The sequence below is a fragment of the Passer domesticus genome, chromosome 6, assembly GCF_036417665.1.
Source record: "Passer domesticus isolate bPasDom1 chromosome 6, bPasDom1.hap1, whole genome shotgun sequence".
Taxonomy (NCBI): Eukaryota; Metazoa; Chordata; class Aves; order Passeriformes; family Passeridae; genus Passer; species Passer domesticus.
In genome coordinates this window covers 48283704-48311352 of record NC_087479.1, presented here as the reverse complement: position 1 = coordinate 48311352, position 27649 = coordinate 48283704, and the positions used below count along the sequence as shown (strand labels likewise).

The following is a 27649-nucleotide window of genomic DNA, read 5'->3' as shown; positions in this document are numbered from 1 at the left end:
GTATGCTGGACGTATGCCCATATTCTTTGGCTTCTAAGCATCTAAAGCTTCTTCTCCAAATAAAAACCTCTAACCTAAATTACTAATTTGTTCTCAAGGAAAAGTCTGACATACAATGGTGCTGCAGCTTCAGAAACAACATTTGTATATCTCCATCCAGCCTTGCTCCTTAGTGGTGGAGGAGGATGTAGAGCCCAACACATGCCCAGACCACCTTCTCACATCTTACACTGCCAATAAAGGCAGATGTGAGCTCAGCTACCTGTCTGTGAGCTGAAGCCCAGGCACAAAGTTCTTGCAACTCTGCTATGGGGGAAAGAGTTCAGCAGGTAAGTAATGAACAGATGGAGGGCTGCAGTATTACAAACTGCAAAAAAAAGAAGAATTCACTTTAGGTGGATTAGCACAAACATCACTATAGTTTAATTTATGGAGGTAGGTGGCAAATAGAAAATTTCAGCACCTTAATTTCAGTATTTCATAAGCATTCCCTAGACACATTCAGGGGAAGGTCCTCAATGTCCGAGCCAGTTCTAGTTGTTGATTATCATACAGAAATCAGGTACTTCCTCAATGAAATGTGCATGTAGACATCAAATCATAATAAATGCAAGATAAAGCAGCAGCAATTCTACCGATTGAAGATATTCAGCCTTAGCAGTTATGGGGTACTATTGCTTTTGATTCCTTCAGAAAGAACTTCATAGGCTGCCTGCAAATAGAGCTGGGTAAGGAGGGGTTTCAGGTCAGCTGGGAGAGGAAAATGGCAAAACCAACAGTAGGAGAAGTCACACAGCAAAACAGGACTCACAGTAAACTGAAGCAAAGGAGAAGCCCACATCTTCTCTGAGCCTGAAGAATTTAATGCTGGCTATGATTGCACAGGCCACTGAACTAACTTCTGTTTGCTGGCTTAGTGTCTATGCTGAAAATAACTGTTGGAGTAGAGATAAAAATATAGACTGGATGTACCAGCATTACCTCATTCATCTCTTCTATATTGGTAATCATGACAATGATGGGAGAACGCTCCTGCCACACCATTCTCCAGAAGTCAGTGACAGTATTAACTATCGGTCCCTGAGTAGCAATATATACCTTTTCCTCTCCTCCATAGCCCTGCCAACAAAAGAACAAGAGATCAGCTTTAACAGCGGTGTTCACCATAACCTTGAAGGTTTGCTCTTAAAAAACCAGAGAGCTATCCTGGATGAAATGCTGACTCTGTGGCACCAGCTCTCCTCTCCGTCTCTCTCCTGCACATGTGTACATGGAGCAAAGGCACAGTGCAGACTCACGGAATTCCAGCAAAGAGTGTCCTACAGCCTTGAGGTGACTGGCTAGGTCATGAGCCTTATTCAGGCTGATTATCCAGTGCCTTGGTTAGGCTAGCTGACAAGGAATTTTGCATCAAGAACTGCAGAAGTATGTTTTTTTCAGTCTGAATCTGTGCAGGTGCACTTTGAGATTTGTGTTTCAGCTAATGTAAGCAGGAGAGAAGAGCAATCAGATCAGCTAGGATGCTGAATGTAAAAGCCAGTGTGCATGGCAATTCTGTTTACATTAACAGTGGCTGACAGAGGGTGGGCAGACACACTGGACTGTGGAGCTCTTACCCTGATGTAGTTAGCATTGATGTAAGAGCTGAGGGGGTCGTCCTGATCAGCTGAGGTAAGGCACACTCTGCTGTGAGGATCTGAAAGGTGTAAGGAGATAAGGAATAGTTTATCAGAGGAAGGTGACACACAAGATTATTTAGTAGAGCAAGACATTTACATGCATTCATGGCCATCACAGCGATGTGAGTAGCCTTAGACAACCCCCATGTTAAGACCATTAAAAAAGGGAAAGGATGGTTGGGGTAATTTGCAGCCTTCTGACAGTTTCATCCACTCTCTGAAGCCTGCCCTAATTGTTCCTGAGTCAGTGTCTCAGCATGACTCTGGAAAAGCAGTTTTCTGCTACTGGAAATTATTTCTCAATCTGTTAGGTCAACAGACTCATTCTGGCTTCAAAGACATTAGAATATTGTTTGTGAAATGACAGCAAAGAGCTTTTCTACCAAAACATAAACATGCATTTTTTGCACCCAGGCAAGCCAGATGACAATAACTCCTCCCCAGTTTCATCTTGCAATGAACCACACTCCAAGATGTTCTATTAACAAATATAATGGCTATAGAGAAATTAAAGAATATTAACAGTCTCTTGCATTTTAAGTCTCTTCAGTACTTGAGTCTCCTTCATTGAGGCTGTTTATGAAGCATTATTCTTGTTCTAATAAGATGACAAAAGAAAACATTATTCCACTTAAGAAGTTCAGACCAATTCCTACTGAAGTCAATGGCTGCTTCACTGATTTTAAAGGGACCAGACACAGGCCCACTTTGACCATGCTACCCAGTTTGTTACCATTGACAAGAAACATCCTCCTGACAGAGGCCTCAGCAAACAGCAATAGTGTATATGACAAAGATAATATTAAAAATAAACCACAGGTACCTTTTTCATAAAAAACTTTAGCTGGCTTAGAAAGAAGAATAAAATGAAACTTATGCAAAAATTGTGCTTTACCCAATATCATATTAAGGACAAAGTACACAGTGATTTGTAGAGTACTACAAACACAGAGTCAGCATGAAATGCTGTTCTCAAATAGACCAGATTCATGTTTCCTGGGATCTTTGGCTTTGAAGTGTAAAGAGAATGTTTAGGTCTCCTTTCTACCCTTTCATCTTCACTGCCAGCACCAAGCCTTGTGAAATGGAGGCCGTGGGACAGGAGTGAGCACTCAGCCCTTTCCTTTTCTCAGCAATATCAAGCCATCCTGTGGCCACAGTCAAGGACAAAGTTGCTAAAAGCTCATTCAGAAAAAAAAAGCTCAGATCATATGGCCAGAATAAAGTTGTTAACATTTAGAGAGATGGTTGGGTGAATTATGTGAGATGAAGAGGTCAAAGTAACAACAGTGGCTGCTGGCAGATACCCATATGGCTGAGATAAAGAGATACCAAATACAGAATATACAGATCATTTAGAGATCTGGCACCTTGGGCATCTGCAATCAATATTCACTTTTGTAATCTTCCTGTTGCAGCAAAACCAGCAAATTAATACTTGAATGAATCACCTCAACCATTAGCACATCAACAGTGAAAGGCTAAATGCTTTTACACTTCTGGTCTGAGGTAGAGTACAAAGTCATCAAAAGAGCTTCACACATCAGGCTGCAGTTGCTGGAGTTTGAAGACATTAAAATCTTTTTTAAAACCGTTTTCAATCTGGATTCATTGATTATTAGACATAGCTGAGGACATTTTTGACTTCACGGCACTTATATTTGCTAACCTGACATTTGACATTTTGCAAAAGACTACTATAGTGGTGATACCATCTCCCAACAACAGCTTAGAGAGAAAAAAAAAAGGCATGACATCCAATTGCATCACTTTTCAAAATATCTGAAAGTATGAGAGAGGGAAAAATGATGATGCTTGTAAAAATTTGTACCAATTTTTTTCTCAAAACTCCTACCTCTGCCTACAAATAAAACTGTGTAATAGAAAAGAAAAATAATTTTCTGTTTCATCTTAATGCCATCAGGCCAGTTCCCAATATTCTCAGTATGCATTTGAAAAAACATCAGTCAGGAAAATAATGCTGCTAGAATTTGGTCTTTCAAAAGAAATTTAATCCAAGAAATCACTAACATCATAATAGACTAAATTCTTGGGTAACAACTTTTAAGCAGCACCAAATGATGCAATTCTAATAACTAAAAAAAACCTATGTTTCCCTGAGGATCAGCAGCATTTCAGTTCTTCATGCTCTGTACCTCTTTGGAAGTTTGATTTATGCTTTGAGCCTATGCTGCGTCTCCATAAACATGGCTTTTGGACAATACATTGTGGTGATGGTACACTTCATGCACTCTGGGAAGGAAAATGCAAAGCCTTCCAGCCTGTGGAATAAACCACCCTGCCTCAATGACTTAAAAAGTAGAAACTTACTTGGGAGAATTGTTTTGTAGCGATTCTTACGCACTAGGCCTGGAATATCATATTCCTTTGGATCAACAAAGTTCATTGGAATTTCCTGTTAAAAAAACAAAAACAAAAAACCCACAAAAACATAAGAGACAGTCAGTAGTATTATTAGATTCACAGGAGGTATAAAAACCCCAAGCCGATTATGTCCTCCCTGTGAGGGAGGCAAAGTGATGAAGTCAGCTGGGACATATTGTACAGTACCTCTAGCAACTTATCACCAAAGTATGATTGATGTTTCCTTTTTCTGTCAATGGCTTTCTTTTCTGAAATCCTTCATGTGAAAACGCTCCTGGTGACTAATTCATTGAGTAACACGCATGACATATTCACTCCTAATATTATTAGAACTGAATTGCAAGTGTAGGCACTGAGCGATGCAAGAGGTGGAACGCAAGACACTGCTCCAAGAGGATGGACCATCCTTTCTGACTCACAGCACTTCCTCTCTGAGGGTGGAAGTTAATAATTTGCTGGGGACTTGCACCAGCAACAAAGTATGACACACATGATGACAGGCTGGTGCGCTGCCCCGACTCCATGGAGCTGCAATAGCGTCACTGCTTTGCTCATCGTACTGCCAAGCTCCATGGAAAAGGACAGCAAAGGGGTATTCAGGGATTGCCTGCACTCTCTATCCCTGATGCAAAGAACACACGAAGAGGGAGGGGCTTCCTATTCCCCACTGCTCATCCTCTGCAATAAGGGGCTAATGCCAGGTGGGAACAAACAGGAGCCTTCGCTGGAAGCTGGAGTAGAAAGCCAGATGAAGAGAAGGGATATGTTAACCACGCTCAGCAGAGAAATGGCTCACAGGAACCAGGAGGCAGAGCTGGTCATCCCAGCTGCTGCACCCTGGATTTGAGAGACCACTACAGGACAGACTGGGAACAGCTGAGTAAGGCAAGTTAGGGGGAAATTTAAGATGAGCAGAGCTATGGACTACAGAAACAGAGAATTATTAAGGCTGAAAATGATCATCGAGTCAAACCTTTCACCTAGCACCTCCATGTTTACTGCTAAGCCATGTCCCTAAGTGCCACATACACATGTTTACAAACACTTTCACGGATGGTGATTCTACCACTTCCTCAGACAGCCTGTTCTAGTGCTTTATCCTTTCAGGGAATAACTTTTTCCTAATATCCAATCTAACTGCCCAGGAGCAACTTCAGGTCAGTTCTGGAACCTTAGAAATTACTATCTACACTCCACCACTTACAAAGCACTTAGCACACTGCTGGCTTTAACCAGAGGCAAATAAGGACAAAAAAATGTTTTGTTGAAGTAATTTTCTATCAATTTTGAGAACTGCATAGGAACAAAATCTTCATATTTTTCTCAATTGTTCCTTGGTATTTAGTCAACCCAAACTCTTCCTGAGCCAAGCTCCATGGGCTGTTTTGGGTCTTAAGTCATTCACTGCACAAGCCAACTCCTGGTGAAATCAACAGGACTGCTATATGACTAAAAACTCTAAATCTTGTATGAATTTCAAGATTTAGCCCTGTTAATGTGCTCCCTGGTTTTCTTGTAAAACGAAACAACTTCTTGCTTCATCTGGGCTTTGGACTTTGAAAACCAAGTAAGTTAGAGTGAAAACACATGATGAAGAGCTAGCTGGTGGTAACTGTTTCATAAAAGAACTAGTTTACAATTTTTAATTACAGATATGACATTTTGATTGCACAGCATTTTGTGCTCTTTCAGTTTTCATTAGAGAATGAAAATAGTTTGGGATGGCTTGGCTGCTGGATGATTCTATGAACACGAGGAAATCTAATTCAAAATCTCTCAGACAAATGAAGTGTATTTTTTCCTGCATCTAACATTATTTTCTTTGCTTGAAAGCTACAGAGTAGCTCAAAGAGTGGTGAAACTGTATGTGGACTAGTCCAGCAGTCCAGACACCAAGTGAACATTCCTTCCCTAAAAGAGCAATAGATACTTTAAAAAAATCAGGGCTTTGCCTACACAAAAGCTGCTTTCCTTCAACTTGTACAGCACTAAAGGAATTAAGGACCACAGATACCTTGTGTTCTACTTTGAAACAGAAGCCCAGAGTACCCCTCTGTTCTCATAAAGGCAAAAAACCCCCTGAACCTGTGCAAGGAGGGAGGACAGCAAACGATAATCAGAGTGATCTTTCCTTTTCAGACACTTAGACGTCACAAAGAGGACAGGCTGAAAGGGCTGTCATGTTGCAAAAACAATCTTCCTCTGCTCTGCTGAGATTTCAGCTTAAGAGAATATTTGACATGGCAGTATTAACTTCAGAAGTTTACAACTAGTGAATTATTTTTGTGCAGAGAAAAACCCCAGCAATATATACTTTCTATAGCTCCTGCTGAATGACAGAGCCACACTGTGTTTCAGGTAACCAGAGAACATTTAGATTTGGAAAGTAGCTCCACATTAAGCATTCAACAGCAACGAGGGTGGGTTAGGACTAATTTCATCTTTAGGGCAACTCCAGACACATTTCAAGAAGTTATGCTTATAGCAAATGAGGCTTTTCTTCTGAACTCTAGTGATTTTTTTTTGTTGCTGTTGTTAAAAAGGCAATATACATCAGAAAAAAAACCAACCTAAATCTTGTGAAACAAAGACTTCTTGTTGTTGTTGGTTTTGCTAGAATCAAATCTATAGTTTTTAAGTGACAATACTACTGAAAGCTTTCAGACATTGTAATTTAAAGGAATGATAAATTTGGGAATTGTATGAAATGCTTCACTGACAGAAGTGGAGTTTGCGTATACTACTTTTAGACTGGCAGAAAATAATACCAAGGTCTTCTATGGAGAGAAACCTCCCATTTTTATTGAGGCTCCTAGAATAGAGAGGCCAGACACTCACAAAGAACTCTGCCTGCAGTATGAAAGGATCCAGTGCCTTCTTGTGCAGCTCCTCTTCAGTCAGGATGTTTGAGGCCGTCTGGAGGTATTCCCGGGCTGACTGTTCCCGTGGGGACATGACATAGCCAAAGCCTTGCTCAGAGCAGCCTGGGGTGCACATATCCAGTGTGAGTGAAACATTTGAACCTCTCCTGCAAAACAGAATAGACAAAGTTTTCTTACAACAGACCCATCACTGCCAGCAATAACAGATGAACAACTTTATGAAATCACCCTGCTGGTTCAGGTGGGGATATTTTGGTCACTACCTGTAAGAAAATGGATGATGCTTCTTGTGTGGACAAGACCAGAGGAAAATTTTGTACACTGAAACATCACTGGGGTAAGACTGTGGGATAAACTACCAGTTCAACTTGAACAGAGATACAAAAAGCCAAAGCAGTGCAGTGAATAATTTTTCTATCTGAAAAATGTTCTTTCCACAACTGTACATCATAAGAAGGGTAAAATGAAGGTCCCAATACTTTAATAGTCACATTATAAACATATACTCTTAAGTGTAGAATCTTGTGTTAGTTAGCCACACAACAAACCAAAGAAGTCAAAATGCCTAATATGAATAAAGTTTTAAAGCACTTCTGAGCTTCTGTTAGTCTCACATATGACAGACAAAAGTAAGATTCAAAAGCCATCAGTGAATCTATATTTAAATATCTTTAACATGATAATAAAGCCATACAATATGATGATTACTAGGTAAAGGTTCTATACATTTGCACAGTAAATCTATTTTTGATGAATCTTGACACAAAAAATTTAGTTAGAGGGTGTGTGCAGGAGCTATTAAAAACCATGTGGGCACACAGGCACGACCAACTCACAGAGAGGACAGAAGTCATCACTTGGATCACAGCCCTTTCCTGGACTCAGGATTTTGTCCAAAAGAATTTGCAGCCAGACTCCTGCTATGATTCACAGCCATGGGAAAATGCCACCAGTGGCAGACACAGAATCTTTAGTGACATCTTTCAAAGGATTTTATTTCACCCTCTTGTGTGCTATTAAACAGCTACCACATTTCTCCCTGCAAAAAGATGCATTTGACCAGGATTGCTTTTGCTTCTTTCAAGGTAGAAGAGGCTACCTACATTGATAGTTCTTCAGCATGAGGAAATGAGATTATTTCTTCTTCAGCAACATTCACTGGTGTTTGAATTTAGCTGCTGACCACCCTTTTAATTGCAGAGGTGGTTAAAGAATAAGAGGGAAGTAAGGGAAAAGCAGAACGGATGCCAACAAGGCAGAGGTAGGTAACACAACAGCAAACAAAGAAGTGACCAATGTGTAATATAAGTGAATTTGTCAGGGCACAGCTCAAACCTGAAATAATGTCTGCCTTCTCAAGGATATGTGTATGTTGAAAACAAGCTTATATCTTAAGTGTTCACATTGTACCTAGTTTGAGAACTTCAAGCAATTGCTTTCATTGTCCCACTTATAGTTATTTGACAGGTTTTTCATTGTAATTCATTACTTTAACCAATTGATTATTCTCCAAGCAATACTCCCCAATTCTCTTGATAGTGTCTTTCACGTAGGCTAGCAGTCACCTGAGAAGAAATGTCACATTTTAAAAATGACAGAAATGGAATGAAAGCAGAGATAGTGAAGAACACAAATAACTCACATATTTCAAGACCAATCTTGCCTATAATGAAAAACCAACAAAGCAGCAGCTTCAGGGACAAGCCCCAGAGGTTACTGTGATCTCATATAAAGGTAGACTAAAACAATAAAAGGTATAAAATTGTAGGACAATGTTATAACAAACCATAAAGCAATAAAAACCATTCTAAACCCACAGGAGTGCAAATTGAAAGCCTCTTCTGTAACACTCCCTTTTACTGCATCCTGAGGAGCTTAGGAAAATCAGCTTTATATTCTTAAAATCTATGTTCTGTCCTTTGTTTTAAGCTTTAGAGATGAGAATTAACTATAGTTAGCACTCCAATTAAGCTTGAGAAAAACTGAAAAAAAAAAGAAAGGTGATACTTTGCTATGCTGGACCCCTCAGTAACTTCATTCTTATGCATAACATTGTCACTTTTGCAGAATTTCTTCACAGGAATTCTATCATCAAGACCTTTGTTCTATTTCACTAAGACAACTGAAAGGACACAAAACAGAAAAAGATTTTCCTTTAGTCTTGAAACTGCCCTTTCCTGGCTGTGAACCTCTTTGAGAAGCTCCTAACTTGCCTGAGAAACTCCTCTTTTCAAGATGCCCTTACGGTTCAAGTGGTGAACACCAGCTCACCCCAAAGTTTCAGTACTGGGTTCACGTGAATAATTAATGTAATTCTGGATTAACTCATTTATATGAAGAATACTAAAGACTGTCACTTTTTATATGGTTTGCTTTTGGAGAAAAGACTAGTCCTCCAGTATGAGTGACTTGGTGGAAAAAAAAAAAAAAATCAACAAGACCCATCTCTTTCAGAGGTAAAAGCTTTTACTGCTCTATAGGGGATTTCATGCAATGCAGTTGCTGTCTTGATGAATGGTGAGAGACTGATCAAACACAAACAGATGTATTCAATGGAAAGAAATGATGCTTTAGAACAGCACTTGTTGCCAGCTGTCCAGAAACTGTGCGCTGTTTAAGTAACACGCTTGTATTTATTACTGGACTGAAAACAGGACAGGAAATAAAGCAGGTGCTTGACTTCACAACCACATTTGAAAGTGACACTCACAAAGGCAATAAAGCTTCCTACCAGGCACAGAACTCCTAAACCCACAAAATCTGGGAGCAGACTTTTCCCTACTAGTCACATCCACCCTACCTTTCTTGCAAGCCCACGGATTTAACCGTCAGAGTAGCTGGGTCTGTCTCCGCTTTAATGTCCATGACGCAGTCAAAGACTGGAGTCTCTGGTACGGGATCCAGATCTAGGAAGTCATCTTCATTTTTATCCTCTGTCCACTCTGAGTACGTGAAGGAAGGCTGCCGGCTCACAGACTGCCGTCTGTCCTCTTGCAGTGGAAACGGGGGGTCTGGAGGGGCTCTGAGGAGGTGCCAAAACTGGAGGAAAGAAACATTTTAAAAAGTTGCTGCTTGTAGCCAGCCCTTCCATGTAGCATAGGGCAAGGGTCTTTAGGACAGCATTCCAGCTGTCTGTACTAGAATTGGAGAGCACTGAAGAGAACAGGAATGTTCCATGCAGGAGCAGCTTTGTCGTGTGTGTTGCAAGGATTCACATCTACCCATTCAAACCTGCTTTCAGCCACAGAGGTTTCCACAGAGCTAGCCAGGCTTAACTCAGGGATACAGTGGAAGTGGAATGTGCTTGTGACCATCATATGCAAGCCAACGTGATACCACTGTCCTTTTGTTCAGTTTCTTATCCTTCCCGGGCTTGTTTACAAAACAAAAATCCACTATAGTATTCTACAAATCACACCTCTCCTGATTTAGTGGCTCTCCATCTGAAATTTACATATAGCTGTTTTAAGTTAATATAATTGAGCTTAACATCTTTAATAACCAGGCACTGTACCCCAAATCTATGCATAAACCCATCATTTTTTGAAGAGGCCTCAATTTTGATGTACCTGATCCTGGGGCTCAAAATGCCCATATCAGTTTTTGGCCAGGGGCACACACTGTGTTATAATCTAATTATCTGATTTGAATATGGTATGAACATTAAATAATGAACCTGTGAAGTTTTAAGACACAACTGCAATATGCAAGTTTATATTACAAATTAACAAAAGGTTTGAAATTGCATGAATCTAAAAAATTTCCGCACCATATCAGTTTGCACAGATGCTGTGATAGACTAGATGATTTGGAAATCAGATCAGTAGACTTCAAATTCTCCACACAGCTTTTAGTAAAAATTTCAAGCCCACCTCTGAATTCCAGGATCTGGAACCTTAGGCAAACTTCATCCATCTAGCATAGAACTAGGAGTAGTATCACTCATACTAATGCCATGCAAACTACACTGGTCATGCATCCTTTTGAGACTAGGAACACATCTTATTTTCCACAGTAAAAGCCTCTTCTCTCATCTTCTTGTGTGGTTTCCAAATGACTAGTTGGATTTTAAAAAGTGCCACTGAAAAAGATCAGATTTCTCTTCCTGGGCTACTAAAGCACATTAGGATGTCATGCAGGACAGTGCCAATTTCAACATCGGGAAAGAAGGGCTTGGTCATGAAAGCACTCTCAAAGGAAGAATCCTTCAAGGTCTCTTCTAGGTAGCACATGGCTTAAAATCAATTTTAAGTGGAGAGAGAGAGAGAGAGAGAGAGAGATAACTCAGCTGAGACAAAAGGGAAAATAAAGAAAACTGTTTTCATGCAACAATCTCTTGTCCAGCACGCCAGGATTTTAGAAACCCTGCCTGGTCCAATCACCATTTTCAATGTTCTGCCAGTCACTATGTTATACCTTACTCTGCAAATACTGATAAAAGCAGATGCTTTCAAATTTGCAAATTGCAAAGCAGCATGACCTCAGACATCTGAGAGGAAGGTGGCAGGTAGGCAGGAAGGGACAAGGCTTACGTGCCCTCTCTAAACAATCTCTCCTTCCTAATGTCCATGTTAGAGAGAACATACTGGGCAAGAAGGACCACAGATCAGAACTCACAGGACACTTTTATACTCTGTGGCCCAGCAATTTATCCACAGAGTAGGGTGACACAGAGTGACATTTGTGCCTCTACTCTAGCTAGAAGAGTCTTAGCACAGCCCACAGGAACAAAAACCAGTGCAACCCACCGACATGAAAACTGTTAGAAAATGTTTTTCTATACAGAAATTTTAACCAACACAAAAATGGGCCAAGTCTACTTTAATCAATAGTGGTACTCATGTTCAATTGCAAGGAGTTCACAAATGAACTGTCCAAAGAGAGATCAGAATTTTTGGCCATGGAGAGCTTTCACTTAGCTTTATCTTCTATGCTAAGTATGGGTTAGCAATAAATGTTTTCATGCACTGAGAAGTAGTTGAATATACAAAAATCACATCCCTGCTATTCAGATTTTCAGTCCAGAATGTTTTGCTGCAAATTCATAATTTATCTGGAACTCATACAGTTCTTGAAAATTCTTAGGTGTCTTTTTTTTTTTTTTAGTTTTGCAATTACAGAATTACCAAAAGTTTATTTGTGAGGACAAAATTAATCTGAATAAGGTACAGCAGCATCAAAAACTCAGAAAATTGCATAAACCTCACTAAGTTCCTTGCCTACATCAATGATCCCAATAATGGAGGCATTAACTATAATTGCTTTGCCTTGTAAATAGTTTTTAGAAAGTCCATTTTCCTGACACATTAAACAGAAAATTTTGCCACTGTGCTGCCTCTGAGTAAACTTAAGCATGGCATATAATATGACATTACTTCCTAGAAGGGAGTGTGGCCAGCAAATCAAAGGAAGTATTCCCTTCTCCTTGGCAATGATGGACCTGCACCTTGAATACCGTCTACAAATTTAGTTCCCCCAGTTTAAGACAGATATGGACAAACTGGAGTGGTCCCAGTAGAGAGTTTCAAAGGAGGTCAAGGGTCTAGGAAGAAGATGAGGAAGGCAAAGAGGGGGCTGAGGTGATCCAACAGTGTCCTACAACTACTTCAAGGGCAGCTCTAGAGATGGAGCCAGACATTTCTTGGCAGTATCAGCTGATACCACAAGCCTGCAGAAATTCAGCCTAGACATTTTTGTGAAATTCAGATGAGACACGAGGAAACATCTCTTCCTCAAAAGTGCTACATGGTTGTGGCACAGGCACACAGAGAGATGACAAGCCTTCCTTCCCTGAAGGTTTTCAAAACCTGAGTGGAAAATTTCATGGCTGCCTTACCAACTGCTGGCAGCAGCCCAGCTCTAAGCAGGATGTTAGACTAGCAAACTCTGCCCACTTACAGTCAGTCCCATGATTCCTGGGATGTATTTCATTATGTTGTCCATCACTCAAGCAGCATGTACACAGCACAGCTTCAACTTCCTGAGCTACCTGGAGAGCACCTCTGAAAGGACAGGAGGTGATACTCTGCCTGCATGTTCAGTAGCTGCATTCCCACTCTCAGAGAACAGCATAGAGGGGTTTGGAAAGCCACATTCAGTTAGAACTCCCTGACAAGACAGAGCTCTCCATAGGTCTCCCATCTAGCACACAATTTCATGCCAGTTACACAATCCATGGAGAAACACAACACACTGCTGCTCCCCAACAGCTGACAGCTAACTAGATTAATTGTAGTCGTGCTACTTAAGCTTGTTCTGCAGCTGGGGCCTTGGCCTCCATCTAACAGGACTTCAGAAGAACAGTGGCACTCTGGAACAACTCCTTCTGCCATTGAAATCAATGGATGATGGTCCTGTTAATGGACACATCCCTTCTACTTCATTAGAAGTAGTTTGCCCATCTGTGGAAAAATTATTTTTATACACCATTATACTTTAGTGCAATCCCCAATTCATCAAGAAATTGAGTAAGGCTAATTCCTCTACATAAAGCAAGCAGATAATTATATAGAAACAGCCCCAAAAATGATGCTTTACAATCAACTTGGGCACAACACCAACGTTTGTTAAATAAGACATCTTATAAAAACACACTGAAAAAGGGCATGAACACAGTTTGTGCTGTATCATAACTTACCAGAGATCCTACAAACAGCAGTCCTAGAGAAGCCAAAGACAGCAGGATGTATGACACCACAACACTCCCAACTGTAGTCAGGCTCTGTGGAACAAGAGGATAGACAATGATTCATGAAGTATTTAGGGGCACAGTACAGTGTCTGCATGCATGTTTTGGGCCAAGTGTGTATTATTTCCCATGAACATATACTGATATCATACTCACATGTGGAAAAGCTGCCATCAGCACCAAAAAACAAAAATCCAGGCTTTGGAGAAGATTGAAACTGAAACCATCTCTAAGCCCCAGCATCTCAGAAGGTCTAAACCCCAGATTTCACTGTCAAGGCAAACAGGAGTTCTGCTTCCAACCCTCATGCTTTGCCAAAGTTGAGCTCTGAATCCAAAATTTAGTTTTGCAGACTGGACCAACACTTCACACTACAGTCAGTGTGATTTTTATACTGTGGTAAAGGGCTTTAAACAAAGTTTAGTATTGTTCCTGGGTTTGGGGATCCTTAAATAGAAACCAGCCACAGAGGAGTTTTCTGTGCTTTCTACACATTCAGTGAAACACTATCAGGTTAATTCACACCGCTGGCAGTGGAACTAATTCTGATGTCTTAGTCGTTTTATAGTAGTCTATAGCTTAGCCTGTTCTCTGTAGTAGGTGCAAAATTCAGATCTAGTGGACTTCAGTGAGCAAGGAATTTCACTGTTTTTCCCCTAATAGTGCAGCTAATGAGAAGTTTTGAATTAAGAGCTTCCATTTGCTTATTTTAACACCAGAAGATTTCTTTGCCTATACTGTTTTCAAGTGTAAATTTGCACAATAAATAGTGCTATATAATAAACAGTCCTCAAACATATGCATGAACATCTGTACAGAGTCATACTTGGGGTGTTCTTGTGGTGCATTCTAGGAATCACTTTCCTTTGTGAGGGACAAGTATTGTAAGTCAAAATTATACAAATGAGTGTTTTTCTGTAAGGAACAACAATTTGTTAATGATTGAGCCCCTGCAAATAAGACAGGCAACAGTCTGTGAAGAGCTCTGTGCATAATAAAGCCAACTGCAAAAGAAAAAGTGCTTCTTTCAAAAAACTCCAAAAGAGCAGGTGACATGCAGCTCATAAACACTGAGGAAACAGAAAACAGTCTCCTCTGTACTTCAATCACAAGAGGCACTGAATCAGATTTTCTATTAGTACTGCAAAGCCTCTGCCTCATGTACAATGGATCTAAGCATTCTGATAGCAAATATATTTCATCAGATTTTTGAAAGTAGCTGTTCACCACTTAATTAAGGTTCTGTCCACACTAGAAAAATCTGCACTGGGTATAATTACCAGTAATTTATCAGATGAATCATTCTGGTATACATGTCATCATGTCATGGTGAGAAGCTAAGCAATTTTACTGGGGTAGCTCTGTAGATATAATTCAATCTGTGCACCTAGTACACTTGAAATACATTTCCTGCACACAGATATGTTCTAAACACTTAATAAAAAATATTTTTAAGACTGTGTTGCGATTTGCACCTTTTATATGGGTTGATCCATTCTTCCAGAATTTAAGGTTCTATTCATCCTAAGAAATTAAGTTCCAGCTCTCCCTCTAATGTGGACTAAACCTTAATGAGATGACTTCTTATTGCTTTGTTTCATTTGCAATAATTTTCACATAATGAAAAATCTGCTGTGCTGACCTAATGTCATAGTAAAAAATTCAGCCCAATGTCTCAAAGATAGAATATTCATCTGCTTTCAGGAAACTCTTCTACCATTTCAGGATGTACTCATGAAATGCACACATATTATAGTTATCAGAAGAGATATTAGAAGCACCACCCAAGGCTACTGACATCAAGTATACAACCAGAGAGGAGCTCAGGGACTTACCTCCCCTGAAAAAGCCTGTTTAAATGGGGTAAGCAAGTAAGCGAGCAGGTCAAAGGCATTCTGAGCTGCTGGGATGGTCCCGTAAGTGCTGTACCACAGCATCATGCAGAGAAGCTGTGCAATCAATCAGAAAAGACGTAATTAGCATCTCTCATTATGCACACATTCATTTTCGTTTCAAGACTGCATAATTAACTAATTTAGTTAGCATTGATTTAACGTTGATTATCGCTTTTGCTTTAAGAAGTCAGGTATTTTCTAGGCTGTAGCTTAACATGAATAAAAAGACTGAAGGCTCCAAGCTGAGCCACTATTAAGTACATGTGCATCACTGAGTTACACAGGCTCCCCCCGACCCTCACCAGCAAAAGGGCTGCCCAGAAACAGCAAGTGGAGCAACACTGAAAGAGCAACAGGTTCCTCTGGCTTCTGAACTTTCAGGACTACTACTTTTAGATCAAAACTAGTAATTCCATGAACTTAGGATGTTATTAAAAGGCTCTTAAGGCCTCTCACAAACAGCCATGTTTCACATAGGTATCACTATAAATACACACTTTTAATTTAAACCACTCAAGGGTGCAGCACATGCCAGTTAACATAAACTACAAAAGTAATGACTTTATATTTAACACACTCACAGAGAGGTATAACCTCAACCCACACCACACTTGTAAACAACATGGGTCTTTACCCCCATACATATCAACTATGGAAAATGGATTTGGTGGGATATTGGTCATTTGGCAAAGGAGGTATTTGCAGGGTGGTAGGAAACGGGATGGGAGTCTGGGCCATCAAAAGGCAGGGGCAGCTCTCAAGGCAAAGCCATGAGAGGTGGCTGCAGAAATGAGGACTACACTCATTCCCACTGCTACGTCTACAGTGAGTGAGGAAACCTCCCAAGCCAGCAAAGCCTAAAAGAAGGGTATCAGCATTCCAAAGCCATGCAAGCTGCCTTACCAGTATCTGTGAGAGGACAAACAGATACATGCTGTGTCCGGGTATTAATCCATTCCACGGGGGAGGCCAACCGAGCACTGTTGTTTTCTGGGAGGCTTTCAGGGACTGCTCCTTCCTGCTCAGCTCTCCTTCAGCTTCATCCACTGACTCCATAACAGCTGGACGGGAACAACCTTCACGTGAGAACGACATGTGCAGGGGATGAATGGGATGTGACCCTGCAGGCACCGCGGGGGCTGCGGGGCTATTGTTTTCCTGGAGACGATGGTTACCTTTCAGTTCCGCCTCAGCAAGCGCAGCTCAGGATTGTGAGCGTCACACTCTATTAGTGCAGCTTTATTCACCTGCCTTCATCAGAAGAAAGTGAGTGTGGGTGGATAAATTATTTTCCCTTTCTTTCCGGAGGTGCAGATTCTGGGTTTTGTTGTTAACAAATTCTCATTTACATTGCTGCACTTTTTCATTTTTACTTTTTTAAAAAAAGCTACCTGTGCAATTGCCTAGCTACACACTTCCCAGCTATGTGATGACAGAGAACCCATTTTGCCCCTTCCTGTCTCAATTTCTCTATTTCTTTTATTTGTCTGCTTTGTATAATCTGATTATAGATTTCTGAGGTAGAGACTGTTTCATCTTATGTGTCTGAATAGCGCTCGGGGACTCTGGGTTTTGGCTGAGTGTCCTAAGGCACTAATAAAATAGATTTTATTCCAATAACCCACTTCTTGGATGAATTCATACTCAAGAGCTATTTAATAATGTTGCAATGCTGTACTGCTCAGTGGAAATAACCACTGGTGTGGCTATTCCCTCAGTAACAGTATTTTGAATAGCATCTGTGTAGATATAAATTCATTTACAAGTGAGGAGTGAAAGATCAGAATCATCGGGTGGAAGTATTAGTGATTTAAATCTTTGGACATGAGGAATGCCCCAAGGCTGCCCTGTGTACAATACTGTAGACTTAAGCCTAAACCAGCCTCCTGTGTCCCAGGGAAAGGCCCCACCATTGGCCCTTGAGTGGTTTGTAGAGGTCAGGTTTCTATAAAACCTTCCTCTCAGCAACCATTTCTCTAAATGTCTCACACTAGTAGCTCTAAGTCAGATAAGCATCCATTAACTAGCCACAGCTCTAATCATAAAATGAAATATATCTTTGTATCAGCTGAGGGTCTGTCCATAGTAAGAATTCATCTTTTAATGCTTGTTTGGTTTTTTTTTTTTATGCTAGACATCACAGGAAGTCTATCTCTCAGTCCTTAAAGTTGAAAAGCTTCAAGCTTCTAAACTGCTTAATATCTCACTAGATTCAAACAAAAATTGAGAGGAAAAAACTTGTAAATGATTGCCAAATTTTCCCGCTATTTTTGTGAGACGTTTATGTTCTGTGTTTTAGAACCAGAATTTGAAATTTAGCAGGGACAGAATCATTGTGTCAGAAACTATTTTTGTTACCTTTGCAGAGAGACCTGTGGCTGAGATCTGAAGTTTCAAAAATATATACTTTCTTATAGTTTATTATTGTTTGCTCCTAAAGTCTCTAACCTTCCATTTTCACTAAACATAGTTTAAGTTCTACTCTTCCTTTATCTGCATTAAATAATGCACCTCTGTCCCTAAGAATGATTAATGAACATATTTACTGTTTTTCAGGTTCTGATGATTTTCTGTCTTGCACACTCCTTCCCAAATCTCAAGATAAAATATACACAGTGCAAAACTAAAACAACATTGGGAAGACAACCAGACCAAGGAATGCAGATTTCATGCTCAGCTTTCAGCTGGTTTTTATAAGTCATAATATTTAATATTTCAGAACTTTTTTTAAAGTGACTAGAGGTGCTGTCTTATGTAGCAGGTAAACAGCATTTCTTTGTTTCATGCTTGTAACAGCCTGAGATTTTACAAGGTCATTTCTGGTTGGAAACAAACCCCTGACTATAATACAACGACATGAAGGCCACTTAACTGCATCTTTTAGAACAAAGATGTCAAAGTTAGGGCACTCTGTAACCATGGGGATCTGTGCCTCTCCACAGCCTAGAAGTCCAACTCCTGGAATTCCAGTGTTGTCTAGTAACGCCTGTACAGCTGTGAGGGTCACATTCTCCTTCTTGCAACTGTCCTATATGAAGGACAATAGACCACTCTTACTTTCAATTATTTTCACTCCATAAGGTAGAGAGACCCCTGGCTTGTGGACCTGGCAGCCCAGGACTCCAGCTCTGCAGAACTGACACTTTTATCAAGAGGTATTTTCACTAGCACAACAGAAGGAAAAAGGTGTAAGAATTAAAATATTGGAGAACTGGTTGTATCCATACAGATAAATAAAGAGATACATGCCTTGGATACACAAAGAGAAAGTCTAGTATTAAGTTAAGTCCACTCAAAAATTTTCTTCTACAAATCCCAAAAGATTAGATTCTAACAAATATAATGATGTCCACCTCAGGTTCTGTATTTATTTAACTATGCCAGCTTTAAACAATACTTCAATTAGCACTTGCACATCATCTTGCAATCCTATACTCCTGTATTGTTTGCCCTAATGGGCCCAGGATTCTTTCAGTTGCAGGTGAGGTAATGAGTGAAACACCAGTGGAGCTTTCTCGTGTCAAGGTGGATGTGAAGGTCTTAAGAGAGCTGGCAAGGATCACTGCCTGCAGGAATGAACAGAGCCTCTCCCCTGTTCATGATCTGACTGACAGCATCCATGTGATAGCTTCCTCATTTCCTGCACCACAGAGAGGGGGATTCAAGTTCCATGAGTACTTCTGCTTTGGCACAAGACTACGCTTGCTAGGAAAAAAAAAGCCTTTGGCAGAAGAATTAAAAGGTCTCTGACATCTGTAGCAGCCATATGGCTTGTGAAAACAAGTTGAAATTTCAAAACAGCACCATAAACTTAAACTCATTCTTGCCGTTCAGGGAAAAGCACTTTCTGGATCATGCCAGGGATCCATTCATCCTGCATTCTTTCCTTAAACAGTGCCACCAAAACAAGCTGCCAAAAATACAAGGCACAGCACTACATATCATCGTATTATGGAATAATTTATACAGGGAAACACCTTCCTTCACTCAGGAGGGTTAAAGCTGGCTTCTGTAACTCTGGCAATGATAATTTTAACTCCCCTGTATCTCTCTATCTTTTTTTTTCCCCTGACTTCATATGTGGGTACGTAACAGGCAGAAGAATGAAAAACACCTAAATAATTCTCAGAAAAACAAGTGCTTAGAGTACTAGTCTTAGCTGAAATACTAAAAGGCACTGTAGCAATAACAAGCAAGTCAACAAAGCCTTACAGTAACAAACATGCCACGATCCCATCAAATCCTGCTGTGGGTGAAGCATTAGCAGCTCTGTAACTCGACTGAATCATACTTAAAGCCTTCAGAGAAAAACAAAACAAAAAACAACCTCTCAGAACCTCACATCCTGGCTGTATTTCCTAATGAAGTTAACATTTTAAAAGGAACTTGTACACGGGCGGTAATGCTCAAGGAATTGGCACTGCTCCACTGGCAGACTTAATTTAACAATGTATTTTTGAGAGGAGGACTTATTCCTCAGCAAAACTGTTTTTATAACAAAAAGAAATGCACCCCAGCAATGAAAAGACAGTACTCATACAGTTATTAGACATTTATGTACATCCATCACACTGTCCCTGTGGGAATGATGCTTCTGGATTGGATAGTACTGCCTCTTTACTGGGAAATACAAATTTTGTTAATGGTGGATTGTGGGTTTTACCTTCCAAGACACACAAGACAGGAGAGCAAAAGGGGCCTCACCTGTTCTGCCAAGTCTCAAGCTGCAGCAGCCACCATACCACCGCAGCTGGGCTGCACTGCCCCTAATTGTTTTAGGTGTATTGAGGTACATTTCCCCCGAACCTGTCCACATCTTCATGATGGTCACGTGTGGTGAGAATTTGTAGGAATGGACCACAGAGTGGAAGCACAATAAAGTATGAGGTATGCCAGCAATACATCACACCTATCAGGATTACCAGCATTTCAGACTAGAGTCATAAGGCTGTCTATGGCTTCTGCATCTTCAGATGTCCAAATGCAACTGCCTAATGAAATCTCTGCCTCTAATTTCCATCTCACTGCTAGGGAAAACTGCTATTGATGAAAGAAGAGCAGATGAAAGTACACTATTTAGATGGTAGTCAGTCCACTGCTGAAAAAAGTTTTAACACACACCTCAACTGCACACACAGGACACAGCTCTTGGCATCGTAGCTCACGGATCTGATCAAGACCTTGTTAAATACACACATCATAAGACATCCTGATTGCAGACAAGTCCAAGTGCTGGAAAGACAAAGACACATCAAACCTGAATGAGCTACCTCAGAGTGCACATGAACAAGAGGCAGCTCATGCTGGAGGGTAAAAACCTGTCTGTCCAAAGAACAGAGCTTTAGGAGAAAGTTTTTGGCTAAGAAAACAATCTCTTTTTTGGTTGCCAATGCAACATAATAAAGATGGAAACTCAATAATTAGTTTCCTTTTGCACTGCAGTGATATGGGAAGAAGTGGGTAAGAGGAAGGGGACCTCTCATACTTGCATGGCAAAAACAACTTGTGTACTTACATTTTTCACTGCAGGAAACCAACCAGTGGGTCATTATTTTTTAACTTTGAAACTTCCACTGAACTTCTTTATGAACAGCAATCTAATTTATTAAGCAGTAAACATGACATCATTACTGTTTACAGACAGATAAAATTCACCACCAAAGAAAGTCTGCTTCTTCTTGATTCTGTCTGCACTCCTGACTCATCTGATAAGTTACATTGAAAATTACACTAAAGATATAATAATCTGTGTTGAAAACTGGGGATGCTTGCTCCCCCCTTATTCAATTTTTTGACCTTTCTGATAATGACAACTGCTACTGTGCTTGATTCCTGACCTGCTCAGTTTACAAGAGTTCAATACATTTATGTTTTCCAAATGGCTGAGTAAAATGCTGCTCAAGAGGAGAACATCTAGGCCCCAAATGCATCCAGATTGAAAACTGCAAAAAAACCCCAAACCTCCACAGATACACCCCACAGCTACCTACTACTGACTGACTGGAGATAGAGAGGATTTATTACAATGCAATCTCCTCAGTTCCTCAAATTCCATTCTGGATAAAGTCCAAGTGTTAGCTGCCAAGAGCTTGTGGTTAGTAGATCTTGCATTTGTAATGCAAAACCACATTGAGAGCTACTTCAGAAAGTATAAGACAGCTTAACTCAAACACAACGAACAAGCCAGGCAGACCCATGGATCCTACTACATTTACCACTAAATAATGCAAGGCACCCATCCCATGGTCCTTTGTAGGACTGCAGGCTTGTCTGTAACAGAACTCATGAAGAAATAAACCTGACATACCATTAATTTAAGTAAGAGGTCCAAGAAACTGGAACTACCCTCTCCGAAAGATTGCAGAGGAATGGAAGACTCTTCACCAAGACTGAGCCTCCACAGCAGCAACACAGGTGTGTTACTTAATCTGAGATGAATTTTAGTTTATAATTTCTAATGCTTTTGGTTTGCAGTAAGTATATCTACCCTGGACTGCAAGAACAAGCTGAGCCAGGCTGCAGGTATTCATAGCTGTGTGGGGAACAGCTGAAATTTCTAACATTCAAGGATTCTATTTCGGAAAGCTGAGTATTTTTGCTAAAAAGATCACACTGGAAATATTTGTATTTCATTAACTGATTCATGTTTTGATATGCCCATCAAGGGGAACTCAGCTGCTCAACAGCTCTCCATTGTCACTGTTTCAGGCTCTCTGAAGATTAAGAAAACACCACCCCACAGCTTGCTTTTTTTGTGCATGTGTTTTGCAGAAATTCAGTGACAACGATGCATACCACAGCTTCAAAATTGAGCTTTTGGTAAGTACAACCACTGATATAAAATATCTACCTGTTGTTGATTAGTCTATACAGAAAAATCTACTTCAGTCCTCCATTCTGAAAGACAAACACAGAATTAGTAATAAAATACCACAACTTTTTCATCATTACCAAACTGCTTAGATAGGCACTGCAATGGCCCCTCCATTATAATATCTCCTCTGCAGGTAGCATGGGGAAAGCCAGAAGCCTCCTTCTGAGGAAGGCAAGTGTTCTCTGTGGAGTTCTTTGACTGTGCAGAGGAAAAGGGGTGATACGTACTTGCCAGGAAAAGTACTGTACACTTGCACTTTCCAGGCTCAGTGGTGGAGTCTGGCTGTTGCTTTTATGCCAAACTCCAATCACCAAAAGGGAAAGGCACATCAAGAGAGAAAGAAAGGAAGAGGGAAGGTTGTGCAGAAAATCTGTGAGCGAATCAGGTAGATAACCAAGGTCTACATACTTCCAGCACAATGCTTCTCCCCTTTCACTGGCAACAAACTTGAGGAAGAAACTTTCCTCTCTACTTGAAATAAGTTCTGCTGAAAAGACTACAGAGACATTCTGCCATGCTGGAAGGGTGTGGGGGGAGCAGAACACCTCCATCCATAAAGACCTTCTTCTCATCCCTGAGGGAACAGCAACCTGATGCCAGAGTGTGCAAGGAGAATAGCTGCCTTTCTGCTCAGCAGCTCCCTGCTGAACTGCTGAGTCACACGTTTTCTCTGCACTGACTTCACACTGCTCCCACTCAGTCCACCTTCCACTTCAGCTGGGATGGGTGGGAGGAGAGAAAGAGAGGTGAAGGCAAAGAAAATGTTCATGTTCACCCAGAACCATTATTATGGTACTGCGGGGTCACATATAAAAGCAAGCCTGCAAGCTGCTAGAGAGGGATGGAGAAGAGAAATATCAGAATGCAAGAAAAACTGCCTCCCCTCTTCACCAGCAAAAGGAGAGTGGCCATCAAGCAAGCTGCAAACCTAATTTGATTCCCAATCAGTCACCCATGTTATGTGCTTGCTGATATGTTCTGTGAATTTCAGGGTACGGACAAGGCTCTTTGCTGTGATTTAGAAGAGCTTTAAAGTTGCTGTGTTTTTTTCAACAGTCCAACAGCTACTGTGTCATAATTGTCTGGCTGCCACAGGGAAGTGCCACAATGATGAGTGAAAATATCATCTGGATAGATTCCAGCTCCTAAGGGCATCTTCAGCTTAGTTGCTACAGTGGAAATGTCCACCAGCTCCAACTTTTATCATGAAATAAGATGAAGAGAAAATCCTAGGCATTTTATTGAAGCTTCCATAAAACTCAAGCGTAACAAGAGCCAACATCTCCTACTACCTATTAAATTCTCGTACAGAAAAGTGCCTCTGCTAGTAATGGTGGGAAACATGTTTATCATGATTATCAGATGTTGGCTGTACACATGGAAGTAAACATTTAATTAAATTACCAAGGTAATATTTTTTTTGTGATTAGAATTCTGGACAGTACATTTTATAAGTCATTAAAAAAGAAAATGCCCAGAAGTTTCCTAATTTATTAAATCAATTTCTGAAAAAACACTTCTGAAACTAACTTTCAGACTACAAGGACAACTGTGACTAATTTTAAGACTAATGCTTAAGCCACTGTTACTGTTAGCAGAGAAACTGAGAGCTTGTTAGGAGCTAAATAAAGATTTTGTTTTATTAAACAGAATTAATGATTCTGAGTAAAGTAAGTATGCCTGTTTTTCCCTTTGAGAAAGAATCTGTTCTTAGTTAATGTTCAGTCCTATTTTTAGTGATTCTAGGGTAAATCTCTGCAAATGTGCTCGTGCTGTACAGACCTGAAACGCAAAGACAAAATCCAGAGTATGAAGTGACATAGCACAAAAATGCTGTTCTATATCAACTTACACTGCTCACCCCACAGAGCAGCTCACTGTAGTGTTGCTCAATAAATAGTCCATGAAAAAATTATTACTGCAGAGGAAAATAAATATGGAAAATAAAAATGTAAAACTCACAATCTTCTCAAAGTCTCCTGCTTCTATACAGTCTTTTTTGTTCCAAATAATCAAAAGAATTTGCAAAACACAATTTTAAAAGACAGGATGCTGGCCTATGAAGTCATCCCTGGAGGGGGAAGGATGCAGACTGACACAGAGATTTTGTTTTACTGAAGGGTGGGTCTGGGGGACTTAATTTGATCTGTCACCTGTTGTCATCATATAGCAAACATTCTATACTGTTGTCTCCTTATCACAATAGTTTCATACCTTCTTGATGTTTTCTCATGGGCAGCTCCTCAGAGCACTGACTCTTTCTTCCTCACTAAATAGTCAACTGACTCCAATTCCTCACCAAGTAACCACTTGACTCCAGTTCCTTCTCCACCAGCCAACCCACCCTTTTATAGCACTATTCTTCTTATTGGTTACAGCTGTGGCCTGTTAAAGTCCGGCCTGCTCCTAATCTTTGATAATTGGCCCAGCTGCAACTCCTTAGGGGTGGGATTACTTTTTACACTATCTTTATTTTCTCTATCTTTATTTTCTTATATTCTATCCCCCCACATCAGCAAACCCTTCCTTTCTGAAAGAAACCAGATGTTCCAGACAGCACTCCTCTCATACCTGGGGTCCTACACATTGGTACTGACTGCTTTATAATATACCTAACCCACCTAGTAAGAGAGAAGGTGATTTACCTGATCTTCTCACGAAGCCTCAAGTCCATAACCGCTCATGTGAAACAGAGCTCCTAGGAAAAGGCAGCTCAGGGTACCTCAGCTGACACCACTCTGAATTAGGTGTGAGCCTCACACAGATGGGGACAAGAAAAAAAAAATCCTTGGGCTCTCTGCTCTGGAAAGACAGCAAAGAGGAATTGCTTGGAGCCACAAGAAGCAGTAAAAAGCAGATAAAGCAACCATATGGGAAGTATATGGGAGCTACTGTACCATCTGTAGGGTCTGACTGCCAAGGTCCTACACTCATTACATACTGCTATGTGTCTGCTAATAATGGGGAAGTTGCTCTTAATTCCCAGTACAAGACTAGTTATGCCCTCGTCCACATCTAAATCATACTCCCAGCTACTAAGTCAAATACACAAGTTGTTTATTCTTAATGGCTCTCCTAATGCTCACAGGTCTTAACCACAAGATGTGTTGTTAGGCAGTGTCCTTTTTCCTTTTGCCCTGTGAAACATCAAGTTAAAGGATATGCCATTTCTCAAGACAGCCAGGGCCCTTAGAGTAGTGTTTGCTTCAAAACAAAACATTAAATATGGTGTGAAATTACAGCTCTTAAGTGAATGCAGACCCACAGAGACACTGAATATTAACATGTAATTCACCCACACATAATTAGTAATTGTCATCTTTCAATCAGGGCTCAATTCAAATCTTCTTTTGTTTGATTTTGTCTTCTCTCCTCTTAACCCTCTTACAGAAGGGCCATCTGATTAGCACAGAATATTGGATACAATTTAAATTTTTCTAAAATAAAGAATAGATTTCTTTGTTAATGCTGTTTTCTTCACTGAATATTTTCAAGTGCCTGGTGATAATTTTGGAGCTGACTTGAGCTTTTGTAAACAGACTACAAGACTTTCAGTGGAGTTGGTTGTCCCAGATTAATCCCAGGCTGCAAGCTCCCTTTAACACTGAAAATGGAAACGCACAAAGCAGCTCTGTAATTCCACAGTTAAAGAGATAAAGGCTTAGACTGCTCATGAATCAGCCTTGCACAGGCAGCACAGGCAGGGAGAACTGTCAGTGGTGGAGTGATGCAGAGTGAAATGTACAGGCTTGAACTCTCTGAAACAGGATAACCAACTGTCCCCTTTCAGACCCTAATTATAATTTTTGTGCCTTTACACTTTAACTACAGGATATACTTAAATGTGCCTGAATGCATAATCAAAGAATAGCAATAATTTAAGAACCAGACAAACATCCTCTTCAATAAAAGAGTGACTCTGACAATGAAAAGAAATAAGCATACTCTAGTATCACACACTTTTGAAAGTATTTGCTATTCATACCACTATAATCTGAATTGGTGTTGCCACACTGCTATTGTGTGTGAAAAAAAAAGGATATTTCTTTTCTTAAATTAACAAATCCTATAGTACTTCTACAGTCATTATGCTAATACCACTGTGTGTTTCTAATGTCTCCTCAGTGACTGGCCTGGTATTCTGTAGGTATTAGATCTGCTTTCTGCTCTGGTGAATGAGAAGGTTTGCACCTTGAAGCAGAGTGGTAATTTTCTGGCTTCCTGACAGGTTCAAATGGGAATGTGTTGATGTCATTCATTTGGGGATAACCTGCTTTACTAAGTGACTCAAATCTTCTGCCCTGGAGCTTTCAAAAAAAGAAATCCTTTAGGAAAGCCACTATCACATTCATTTCAAAGACATTCTCTTTCCTGAGCAAAGTAAATTATATCAAGACCAGTCTCAACAACCATCTTCAGCCACAAACCTGATACATGCCCCAAGGGCATTATGCCAAGTATAAGCATTTTACTTTCTTTCACACATTTAAAAAGGCTACGCTTTTTTTCAGCACTGCTTGGCTGCCTCAGAAAGCAACAATATCACTCAGACCCTCTAATTAAGATTTAAAAAAAATACTTGTAGAGATAAAGGTGTGGACATCTACAAAGAGGACCAATTTTGTCTCTGTATTAGAGCTCTATTTCCATTCAGGGCTACACCATTATGGGCCTTAATGGAAACTCAGCACAATTAAACATCATTGTTTCCAGTTCAGTACTCTGCTACCTCTGTAACTGCAGTCCCTTCATGTTACAGGCATGCTTAGATTACTAAAATGTCACAAGAGTAACAGCTTCAAGCTCTCCTTCTCCCTAGCTATCCACATAGGAGCACAAAAAGTGAACAAGGCAAATAGAAAGTGGTAATAGTCCTGGGTCTAGTCTATCTGGGCTCCTATACTGTGTGCATCAACATGGATACACAGCCTTAAATAGTAAACTAAAAAGATGCAACAGCTTGCCTTCTCATCCTCTTCCCAGGGAGGAAACATGCACTGAGCAATGTTTTGTCTAGATAGATAAGCAGACATGCACAAGTTGTTACGGCTCTCTGTTGGAGAAGGTGACACGAAAAAAGCACATGCTGGTGATGAGCTTTGCAATTCTTCTGGGAGGATTTTGCACCGCTTGTCTGCAATCGTGAGCTTCACTCTACAAAACAACCCAGAGAAACAAACCTCTCACGGACTCATGAGTCCCAAGGCTCCACTCCACCTCACATCACACAGCCTCATGCTGAGTTA

At 40.4% G+C, this 27649-nt stretch overlaps 1 protein-coding gene and 1 long non-coding RNA gene across 17 annotated transcripts in view; both read right to left on the bottom strand.

Moving 5' to 3' along the window:
- The window catches only part of PTPN5 (protein tyrosine phosphatase non-receptor type 5), a 77233-nt gene that overhangs the window by 16469 nt on the left and 33115 nt on the right, over nucleotides 1-27649 (bottom strand). For 9 of the 16 annotated variants that reach the window (XM_064425283.1, XM_064425286.1, XM_064425281.1 and 6 more), the window contains exons 3-10: nucleotides 16433-16605; nucleotides 15470-15583; nucleotides 13584-13667; nucleotides 9747-9985; nucleotides 6903-7092; nucleotides 4011-4095; nucleotides 1617-1696; nucleotides 982-1119 (exon numbers count right to left, since the gene is read on the bottom strand). In XM_064425283.1, the coding sequence (XP_064281353.1) occupies nucleotides 982-1119; nucleotides 1617-1696; nucleotides 4011-4095; nucleotides 6903-7092; nucleotides 9747-9985; nucleotides 13584-13667; nucleotides 15470-15583; nucleotides 16433-16605 (1103 nt within the window). The remainder of the gene's footprint in view (nucleotides 1-981; nucleotides 1120-1616; nucleotides 1697-4010; nucleotides 4096-6902; nucleotides 7093-9746; nucleotides 9986-13583; nucleotides 13668-15469; nucleotides 15584-16432; nucleotides 16606-27649) is intronic. The other 7 variants (XM_064425290.1, XM_064425294.1, XM_064425289.1 and 4 more) reach the window with 1 other exon arrangement.
- On the bottom strand, nucleotides 16800-24781 carry LOC135303460 (uncharacterized). The gene is made up of 3 exons (XR_010364930.1): nucleotides 24618-24781; nucleotides 22380-22426; nucleotides 16800-20761 (listed from the first exon to the last, which is right to left on the bottom strand). It is a non-coding gene; the product is annotated as an uncharacterized LOC135303460 (long non-coding RNA).